At 33.8% G+C, this 11751-nt stretch overlaps 1 protein-coding gene across 1 annotated transcript in view; it reads left to right on the top strand.

Moving 5' to 3' along the window:
- The first annotated feature begins 1898 nt into the window (after nt 1-1898).
- TEX15 (testis expressed 15) overlaps nt 1899-11751 on the top strand; it is a 15889-nt gene continuing 6036 nt past the window's right edge. Inside the window, exons 1-4 of the mRNA XM_008591275.1 lie at nt 1899-2460; nt 2515-3543; nt 3592-9008; nt 10960-11018. Coding sequence (XP_008589497.1) covers nt 1899-2460; nt 2515-3543; nt 3592-9008; nt 10960-11018 — 7067 coding nt within the window. The remainder of the gene's footprint in view (nt 2461-2514; nt 3544-3591; nt 9009-10959; nt 11019-11751) is intronic.

Genomic DNA, 11751 nt, shown 5'->3' with positions numbered 1-11751 from the left:
GTTATTTTCTGTCTTTTTGATAATAGCCATTCTAACTGGAGTTAAGATGATCTCTCATTGTGGTTTTAATCTGCACTTCCCTAATGATTAGTGATGTCGAGCATTTTTTCATTTGTCTGTTGGCCATTTGTTTGTCCTCTTTTGAAAGATGATCTCTCATTGTGGTTTTAATCTGCACTTCCCTGATGATTAGTGATGTCGAGCATTTTTTCATTTGTCTGTTGGCCATTTGTTTGTCCTCTTTTGAAAAATGTCTGTTCAGGTCCTTTGCCCAATTTGAAATTGGGTATTTTTGCTCTTGGGTTGTTTGAGTTCCTCATATATTCTGCATATTAGCCCTTTGTCTGAAGCGTAGTTTGCAAATGCTTTCTCCCATTCTGTAGGTTGTCTCTCCACTTTGTTGACTGTGTCCTTTGCATTTTGACCCATTAAAGTATTTAATTTATATGAAATCAACATTATCTTTTTCTTTTGTGTTTTCTGTTTTTCAGTCATGCCTGAAAAGTATTTTCCTACTCCAAGATTATAAAAATATTCATGTTTTCTTCTAGTACTTTTATGATTTTTTCTTTCAATGAATTGTATTTTGGTATGAGGAGGTATAGGGATCTACCTTTCCTTTTATCTTTCCATTATACTCCCTGAACTACATTTCTTTATCTGTGGTCATATTTTCACTCTAGCTTATTATAATTAACAAAATACAATCACAAATGATTATAAAATTTAGAGATTTTGCATAGCTATCTTATAATATATTTGAAAAAGAACCTTGTGATGCTTCTTAGTGATATGATTATGACTTCATATATCTCATAAATGTCACAAGCAATTTTTCATCATTAATTTCTGTTTTAATAAAATAATTTTTATGGTGTTACTTAGCTATGAATGTTTTGTGAATATTTATGAGAAATTATTTACTTGTTAAATATGCATTTTTATAAGTTCATTTATTATTACATGAGTTTCCTTATGAAACTTTAAGAATAGATTTCTGTAAGTTATAAAAGAAAATGTGTTTTCATTTTCCAGGTTTTTATTTACTTAAATCATTAGTGGGAATACTTATTTCACCATTGGGGGTGGCATAGTGATTTGCTTTGTTTCCTGGAAAAGATTTTGTGGAATCTTTTTGTTTTTTCCCCCCTACTTCTCCACCTCATTCTCCTTTCCTTTCCTTTTTTGTTTTCCTATGATGGGGGGGGGGAGCAAGGTAACAGTAAATGGAGATGATTTTGCCTAGATGTTGTTACTAAATATCTAAATATTGGAAATTAATATAAGAAAGGCTTAGTCTATGGGAAAATGTTCTTACTCCTATTTAATTTTTTGTATTTCTTGTCAGAATTCATTTTTCTCATAGCAAATACAGTTTTTTAGTAAGTTTCCTAGACTAGGACAGAGTTTCATGCTACATCGTTTGTACAGTATTGGTTTGTTACTCCTTCTCTTCTCCCTTTGCTTTTTCTGCTGAGAAAGCATTTTAATCAAGTTATTAAACTTTCAATTAAAATCAGTCATGACATAGTTTGTTTGTATTAATAGAGTTTGTCTATAGAAACACCTTTTTTTACTTATTTTTCTTACTTATTATTTCCACAGAAAGAATATGTTCACTGAATAACTGTACAGTGGCCAAAAGAATTGGAAAAGGAAAAGATGCTACTGTCGTCTTTGAGCATTTCAGGAAACCTATAGATCCATTTGTTCAGGAAAATTTTTCACACAAGGCACTAAATGCAGAGAATAATCCTTCCAACTCAAATATTTCTAATTCCTATGGAAATGTGCAAAATGGAAACATTCCTATACTTGAAACATACAGTGGACAGACAGAGCACAATTTAGCAGAAATTAGAGACACTTCTCAAGGACATGATTCAAGTCTTTCATTTATGCCCAGTGATGCCAAAGAAGGCGTTAATGATGACCATTTGTTAAACTTGACATATCTTAAAAATATTTTAAGTTATCTTTCTGCTTCTTTTCCCCCTCACAACAATAGTGACTCAAGCACAGTTATTACGTCAAAATTTATCAAAGACCCAAGACTGATGAGGAGAGAAAAAGCCATGGGAAAGCAGAATAATACCACAGGTTTAAATGAGATTTTGCCATTTGAGAAGAGCTTAGGTTATGTTAATTCAGAAATAAACCTGGCATCCATGCCAACTACTTCTGCCCCTACCTCTGAAGTAGTTCCTGATGATCAGGCTATTTTTAGTGATGGTTTGGATGCCCCTCGCTTCAAAGTGTCTTTGGATGATTCACAATCTCAGACCCACAACATGGACTCTAAGGACTATGGTTGTACACCTTCCAATAAAACCACCTTAACAGGACAATTTAAGGACCAAGCCAATTTTTCCTTGCCAATTTCTTTGTCAAATGTAGTTTCTGAAGCTGAGAGCCAAAAACACAGTGAGGAAAAAGCCCAGAGAGGCCAACAGAGAAGCAGCATCCCACTCGTAATTAAACAAAGCAGTGACACACGTAACTCTTATGGATCAGCGAATACTTGTACAAAAGAGTACAACAGTCACATCTCTCAGAAATTACAGTCTTCTAATTTAAAAACTGTGTATCAAACTGGTCACCAAATGTCTACAGCTTTTCCACTCCAAAAGAAAGAAAACATAGATGAGTACATTCAAAATATTGGGAAGATGAGAAACTTCACTGACCCAGAAAACAATTCCAAATATGAAAAGAGGCAAACTTTATGGAAAGAAACTGATAATTATTTTACTAATGAAACAAAAGTCAGTCCAATAGATAATTATATTTTGTTGCACCAAGCATACAAAAAGGGTGAGAATCTTGATACTTTGGGGAACAAATCTGATAAAACATTAATTACTCAAGAGTTTGAAATACCAGAATCTTTCACATCTGCCACAAAGGATAAGGATGAACTAGATCATCTAGCATCGGAATTACAATATAATCTTACTCCAAGTATAGAGAACCTTTCACAAAAGCTTACTCAACACTCTTTGGAGTATGAAGATAACTTTCATACAGGTTTTGCCATTGTTCAAAAGCTAATGGAACTGAAATTGGAAAAAACAAATCAGAATTATGTTAGCGTTATGACTGATGCTTTCCAGGAAGCAAAAGACATTCCCCAGGCCAGAGAACGGCTCATTGATACAGTGATTTCACCTCATGACAATTCAAATTGCATCATAACTAGAGAACATGTGTGTGTCCATAGGAAAAATGAAAATGAGCCAGTGTCATCAGAGAACAATCAACAAGACTGTCAAGAAACTCTTCATATTGAAAATGGTCAAGATCACAGTCTGTTCTGTAATACACAGTTGAACAGTGACATGTGCCTGAATATTAATTTCAAAGAACAAGGAGATAATGATAAAGAAAACCAAAATGAGGCTAAAGAGGAAAATGGTGCTTCGTCTTCAGAAAACAACATAGAAAATATATATGGAGACAAGAAGCAGGATTTTTATACAAACAAAAATTTCACCAGTGTAGATGAAAGAAAGAATAAAAATTACAACAATGTAGAAATTCTGAGTTCTGAAGAATTTTCTACTACAAAGAGTAAAAATTACAACAATGTAGGAATTCTGAGTTCTGAAGAATTTTCTACTACATTTAACTTGATGTGGGGAGAAAAATATGTATTAACAGAAACTTCATTATTAGAGAGTAAAGATACTGCTGTAAAACAAAAAGATACTCAAAATACTGGAGAGCATTTGGCTTCTACAACATTTCCCCAAATTGCAGGTTCTTCAGTGTGTTTAGCTTCAAATGCTGCAGTACAGATAAGTGGTACTACTATACCTGCATTAAGCATGAATCATGAAGATCAGCAAAGATACCCCTTAAAAGAAACCTGTTGTTCTGAGAGTCCAGATTTTGATTTGTTAGCAAAACATAGGGTTTCTGATTGTAAAATTAATATGGATAAAAATAAATTACAAGACCCATTTCAACTATCAATAAATGAGAAATCAGTTCTTCAGAATTTTGAATTGGAAAATGAGATTGAAGTAGGATCAGAACAATGTAATGATGCTTTTCTATTTCAACAAGATGCACATGGCCAAGGGAATGTACGTTGTGAGGTATCTGGGGCTTCATATGAAGCTCTAAAGTCTCGTATAGATTGGGAAGGTCTGTTCGGAAGCAATTATGAAGAGATGGAAGTTTTGGAAAGCCCCCAAAGAAGGGAGAATAGTGATCAGCATCACTGTAAGGAAAGTAATTTTTATTCAACACAAAGAAACAAAACAGAGTTCCTCAACCCAGTTTTACTTCCAGATCTACAAGTTACAATTACTGATATATTTCAGCCAGGATTCTGCCCCACTGCTGACTCCCTTGAGTTGAAAGATAACTTTGGCAAATGTGTAACTGAAGCCCCAGAACCAGAAATAAATAAGGAAGAGGGAAAAGCTCCAGGATTTGAAATTTATTCCCAGCCTTCTGGTGAAAATTCAGGTTATCCATGTGAAGATAAGTTTGATAAAAACAGGCAAGAATCAGGACTAGTGAGTAAATCTGAACACTCCCATTCCTTTGACTTGAATCATAATATACATGTGAATCATATGTCTGAAAAAGAAAACAGTGAGTTGTTTACTAAACCTTCCAATGTCACAATAAATGACGAAAGCAGATGTTTCTCTACAAAATCAAAAACTAACTGTAATGATACTAGAAGTAAAGAGGATATGGAATCAAGAATTAGCAAAAGAAAGCTATGTACATTGTTTGAAGATCAAAACATATCAGATAAAGATTTAAGACAGTATGAAATTTGTGAGAAGAAGAAGAAGCTAACCAGGCAAGACTCATTTGCGTGTTTTACTTCATTATCCCAAGGACGGATTAAAACATTCTCACGGTCAGAAAAGCACATTAGGAATGTCCTGGATATTCTAAATAATGAAGCATCTTTATGCAAAAGCAAACGTATTTCCAAAAAACTTGACAGAGCTGTTCTTCACTTAAAAAAGGCTCATAGAAGAGTTCACACCTCTTTGCAGCTTGTAGCTAAAGTGGGAGAAAAAAGAAAGGGCCCATTACCAAAATCATATGCAATAATATGCAATAATTTCTGGGAAAGTTGTGACCTTCAAGATTATAGTTCTGTGTCTGAAAGAAAATATTGTACTAGGCATGTTTTATCAAAAAGAAAAAAACATGACAATCAGGGAGAGAAAAGAGCTTTAAGACTTGATTTTGGTAAGTCATTAACCCATGTAGCAAAGCACAAATCTTCTAAAACAAATGGAGAGAGAATCACAAAGTGCCTTTCCAAGAAGAGCATAGCCAGCAGTGTCTCCAGAAGTCACACCACTACTCAAGCGAGAGAATTTTGTGATCAAGAACAGTGTCCCAAATCACAGTTGCCCTTATCCTCCACATCCGAAAGCACAAGTCAGTCAACGTTTAATAGCAGTATGGAAAATCCAAGATCATCAGAACTTCAGCCCTTTTCCAGAAAAACTGGTTGTCTGTTTTCCTCAGACCACCCAGATGAGAAACTAACTGTAAAAGAAAACCAAATTGATATGAAGTTTTTATCTAACATTAGTAAATATGAAAAGCTTGAGAACCATTTGGCATATAATAATGTTAAGGATGCAACAAAAGAAAACAATTCTGAGGCTCATGAAGTAACAAATCAAAGTAATTCAGTATCTTTAAGCTGCATTAAAAAAAATAATGTAAGTTATAGCACAGACAGAAACTATGATGCAACTTGTATAGCTCACCCAAAGGTGAAAACTGGCATATTTATTTCAGTCTTAGAATCAAATGTGAGGCACTTTTTAAATGTTGATGTCTGTAAACGAGGTAACCGTATTTTACCTGGTTACAAGAGAAACCTGGAAGTAAATTTTCCTATACAAAAGTGGACAGCTTCTACTGAGATCTCCAAACCAAGTATTATTACAAGAAACTTCCTTACTGGCTTATTAAACCTAACTTTGATATCAGGCAAAAAGTACAGTATTCCTCAATTGTTATCAGCCACTCCAGTGACAGATAATGAGAGAGAATCTTCAAAATTTTATTTGGATAAACAGAGAAATTTTGCTTTAGATTGTTTTGCAACGTCTACTGCTATATCACATCTGCAGAGATGTAGTGGAAAGGAGTTACTAAAGACAGAACAATGCTCTTCAATTAATTGCTTCCATGTAGATGGGAATGAAACAAATGTTAGTGAGAATTCTGAGTTGGATCTGACATCAATAACTGAAGAAAGTAAAATATGTGGGAAAAATATAACAAAGAAACTATCTCCCGATGATAGTTCTCTGCTCTTAAAAGATAATATAAAGTGTTCTTCAATAAAATGCATTGCAAAGAAAGACATTCAGGACAGAAAAATGTGGAAAGTTAAACAAGCAGAAAAAACAAAAGATTCAGTTTACAAAAAAAGCATGACTGAAGGATCAACTATTAAGACTGAGTACAAAAATCAAAAGAATAAGATCTTAGAAGAATCCTCCCACTTAAATGAGAAAACAATTAAAAGTAATCTGATTGATTCTCATCTAAGCATTAAGAATACTACTACTGAGGCAGTCTATTTGAATCACACAGTTTCTAATCAGTTTAACAAAAGAGAGGAGAGGGAAGTTAAAGTCAGTGATGACTCTCAGTCTAACTCGACATTACATTCAGAAGTAGCCTGTATTTCCAAACCAGTCACCCTAGGAGTTAGTTGTATGCCTATTTTACATGCTGCCTCTGAAACCTCTAAAGTTACTCCTCTTCAGAAGAAACCCACATCACATATGAATGAATTAAAAGAAGAACATTGCTCAGCTAATCATATGGCTCTTATAGCTAAGCTATCTCAAATTTTGCAGAGGGCAGATGAAGCCTCTTCTTTGCAGATTCTACAGGAAGAAACTAAAGTTTGTCAAAATATTCTCCCTTTATTTGTTGAAGCTTTTGAAAGAAAACAAGAATGTTCATTTGAACAAATCCTGATTTCAAGAGAACTGTTGGTAGAACAAAACTTGTGGAATAATTGCAAACACAAATTAAAACCGTGTGCTGTGGACCCTTTAGTAGAACTTCAAATGATGATGGAGACTATTCAATTCATTGAAAACAAAAAAAGTCTCTTAGGAGGTGAACCAACATTCCGAAGCTTGCTTTGGTATGATGAGACATTGTACCCTGAGCTGCTTGGCAGACCACATGGATATCAACAGCAGTCCAGTTTCTATCCTGCTTTTCAAGGAAGGTTAAAATATAATGCATTCTGTGAGTTGCAGAATTATCATGATCAATTAATTGAATTGTTTGAAGAAACAAAAAGGGAAAATAATTCATACTATGCATTCTTAAAATACAAACGACAAATTAATGAATGTGAAGCCATAATGAAACATTGTTCTGATTGCTTTGACTTTTCTCTTTCTGTTCCATTTACCTGTGGAGTTAACTTTGGAGATAGTTTAGGAGACCTAGAAACCTTAAGAAAAAGTACTTTAAAGCTTATTAGTGTATACGGGGAGTCTCCTAAAGTTCATTCGTATCCAGGAAAACAAGACCATCTGTGGGTTATCATAGAAATTATCTCCTCAAAAGTTAATTTTATCAAGAGCAACGAGGCAGTGAGTATCAAAATATCTCTTTATGGTTTGGAACATATCTTTTTTGATGCTGCAAAAAATCTTGTTTGGAAAGAGAGAAGACAGTCTTTCAGCAGAGAATACTCATGGAAGAAGAACAATAAAGTGCTACTCAAAATGAATCAATGTGCTTTTTCTAAGTTGCAGAAGATATATGATACTCTGGCTAAAGATTTAAATGGTGAACCAATTTCCAGTGTTGGGCTTGTGGAGGATGCTATGATTGCTTCCAGAAAGTCAGATGATCTAATAAACAAAGCAACAATTAGCATAGAAAACTGTAGTAAGTTTAGCAGTACTTTGTTTTCACACCCAGATATTTGTTTTATTAGCGAAATATTAGATCAAGCTGAACTTGCAGACATTAAGAAATTACAGGAACTCACTTTGAGATGTACAGATCACTTGGAAATTTTAAAAAAATACTTTCAGGTGCTGCAAGAAGGTAACATAGATAATATTTTTATAACAGAAGAAAATGCTTTGGATATGATGAAAAACCACAAGCAAGGGGCTACAATGTTAAAACCTGCAGCAATTGAAACATACGTTGAAATTGTCATGGTTTCAGAAACAGTTCACTTTCTTAAAAATTTAATGGCAAAGAAACTAGACAAACAGAGATTTCGAGGTATGCTTTGGTTTGATTTGTCACTTCTTCCTGAGCTAATTCACTGCCAAGAAAAAATGGCTGCTTTTTCATTTCTTAAAGATAACTCAACAGATTGCACTTGGAAAGTGATAGAGACTGCTATTTCTGAACTTAAGAAAGATCTGGATATTATCTACAAATATAATGAAGCTGTTAATTGCTCATACGCTCTTCATTTGCTCTCAAGAGAACTTGAAGAACTTTCAGAAATAAAAAAACTTCTAAAGAAGTCTCAATATTCCTTTTCCACATATATTGACTTTGTGCCATATATAGCATCCATAAATTATGGAAGCACTGTGACAGAGTTAGAACACAACTATTATCAGTTTTCTACACTGCTCAAAAATGTAATGGCTGCCCCTTGCAAAGATTTAGGAAAAGTGGCCCATATTGTGAAAGTCATGAAAACAATTGAACATATGAAGATTATATGTGCTAAAAATTCTAAATTAACCATTTCCTTTATCCTGTGTCAAATGCAATGTAACAGAAGGAAGACTTTACAACTGAAGGGAAAGGAAAAGATGAATATTCATGTTATAAAACCTGGAGAAAAAGTCAATAAATCCATTACTTCTGTGAAGGTGCCTTCAATTTCAGAGAGCGTAATCAAAAACATTTCAAATTCCTCTAAAAAACGACGTATCACTGTAGAGAAATGTGAAAACTATCAGGAACAAGAGAAAAATACTATTTCCACTTGTAAAAAGCCAAAGGTATGAATGTTTTAAAATGAAACCTGTGTTAAGTATTTTTTTGAGAACAAGTCTATTCTTTAAGCAGACAAGTAGTTTACAAAATTATAAAAGTAGAGAATGCTTTAAATATTGTCTCGCAAAATGAATTTACTAACTAAAGTATTGGATATTTTTTAAATAAAAACGTTATTTCATTTAGAAAACATTTATTGGAAGCATATGAATTTCAATAGCTTCTTAAGGGAACTCTAATATTATGAACATTATGAATGTGAGTTAAATGAATGATCAAGTATTTAGTTAATAGCATCTGTATAACACGTCCAATGTTGTTAATATTAAAAACTGGCTAGTGAAGCCTGTCTATTTGCCTATTATCATCCAGATGGGAAATAGGATAGATATTTTTAAATAGATGATTATCAAAGAGTTAGAAGAATTCCTATTTAAGTACATTTTAATACACTTTATATATAGCATTTATTCTTGGCACTGTTCTAAGAATTGTATAAATATTAACTCATTTATTCTTCACAAAAACCTTATGATGTATGCACTATTATTACCTTATTTAAAAGTAAGGAACTGAGGCATAGAAAGATTAAATAACTTTCCCAAGATCACAGAGTTAGTAAATAGGAGGGCCCAAATTTATTTTTATTTTTATTTTTTTTTCCCTTTTTTTGTCTTTTTTCGTGACCGGTAACGGGATCGCAACCCTCAGTGTCGCACCCGCACCACGCTCAACCAGCGAGCGGACCAGTCTCTATATGGGATCCAAACCCTCGGCGGGAGCGCCGCCATGCTCCCAAGCACCGCACTCACCGGGCCAGCCCAAGGAGGGCCCAAATTTAAAACCAGGCAGTCTAGCCCCAGAGCCCATACTAACAGTTGCCCTTGCTCTACACTCAGAGGCCTCTCTAACAACCTTTCAAGAATTTCTTAATTCAGAAGTACAGAAACAGAAACCTATACGCAAAATGAAAAGTAGGACTTTTTTCCTCTACTTGCTCTGACTGTATTTGTTAAACTAGTTCTAGAGACTGTGAATCTAATCACCATCAATTACACTACGCTTATAAGAAAACACCTAGTAAACAACTGACATATAAACATACTTCCAAAACACAAGAAAACAGTGTGTACTTCCCATCAAGAGTAAAGTGAGGGTGGTTCTCAAAAAAGTGTAGGTATTGAGAAGAAAAGCAAAAAAAGAAAGCCTGGATTGTTAGAGAAGATTTATTTATTTAATGGAAGAACACAGACCAAAGCTTTGCCTTAAAGGAAAAAAATGTTATCAAATGAAAGTAAAAATGAAGAGGGTATATAAGTTATGGGAAATAATGTGAGCAAAGACACACGACACAATGCTTATTGACATCATTTGAGAAATGAGTTTAAAATTGGAACAATTTTAGTGGGCAAGAGTATGCTAAGGATGGAGAAGAAGGAAGTTTCAAATTAGTCTTAAGTATAGGCCTAAGGAGTTTGAACTTCATTCTGTATAGTTGAAGTCTAATGTCATGTGAAATGTGTTTTCTTAATGATTTAAAGGGGAAAGAGATTCTGAGTATAGTTAGAAGTAGTAAGTCAGCCATGGCTTACAGAATAAGAAAGGAAAATTCGTATTTGACAGACGTTGCTTAAAGAATTGATGGGGCTTAGTGACTGGTTTACTAAAAAGTATATTAAAAAAGGAGCAGTCGTAAATGGACGCCAAGATTAGTTTTAAGATGTGAGGATAAGAACGTTGCAAATTTCTTAAAAAAAGGAAGTTGTTCCAAACACATGTGAAATATGGGAAATCCAGCAAAGCCACTTTTTTGGGGGGGGTTGGAAGGATCATTAATGAGTTTAGTTTTAGATGATGGCAGAAAAAGCAGTTGCAAATATCTGATATTAAAATAACATATTTATATTATAGTTTGTCATCACCAATGTAGATTTTCTTTGTATCTTTTAAACATAGGTTAAAATGAATGACACCACAAAAATCAACAGAGAAAAGAGAACATTCAAGCACCCAAGGTAGGAGTTGGCATCAGCCATATCTGAAGAAAATCTAAACAAAATTGGGCAAATATTAAGGAACAAGAATAAAGTAATTATTTATATAATTATATTGGCTCACACATGTAACTTGGGGGATAAGAGTAAGCTAAGAAAGGAGAGGAAATTTGTTTCAGGTTATACAGTGCCTTAATTAGGCCTGAGGAGTTCGAATTTAATTCTGTAGGTAATGAAAGCTAACATCATGGAAAATGTATTTTTTCAGTGATTTAAAGGATAAGAAGATTCTGAGTGCATTTAGAAGAAGCAAGTTAGCCAAGGCTTAGGGAAAGGATGATTGTTTTACAGAATAGGGAAAATTTGTATTTGACAAGGAATAGTGTATGGGTCACAGACACATACACACATATTATAAATATAGTACCATTTTATAAAATGATGTTTCAACACCATAAAATAGAAAACATACTATTTCGAAGGCTAGTTTTTTAAAGTGAATAAATTGTCTTTATGAAAATCTCACTGCATTTAGTTATATGCTACTCATTTTGACATGGAGTGACACCACTGACCATCTCTTGTTTTAGTCAACTCTAAGATTTTGTTAACTAAGTATAGGTGGTTATTTGCTTCTCAAAGAATCAAGCTGCGACTCACATAGCAGAAAAAATAAATTCTAATAAAAGATTGATACAGGGTGCTAGTTTCATGGAAATGACTATCTTCTAAGGAACTACACAAAGGGACAGAT

This window comes from Galeopterus variegatus, unplaced genomic scaffold (genome assembly GCF_000696425.1).
Source record: "Galeopterus variegatus unplaced genomic scaffold, G_variegatus-3.0.2 Scaffold6803, whole genome shotgun sequence".
Lineage (NCBI taxonomy): Eukaryota > Metazoa > Chordata > Mammalia > Dermoptera > Cynocephalidae > Galeopterus > Galeopterus variegatus.
This window is presented reverse-complemented; position numbering and strand designations above follow the sequence as displayed.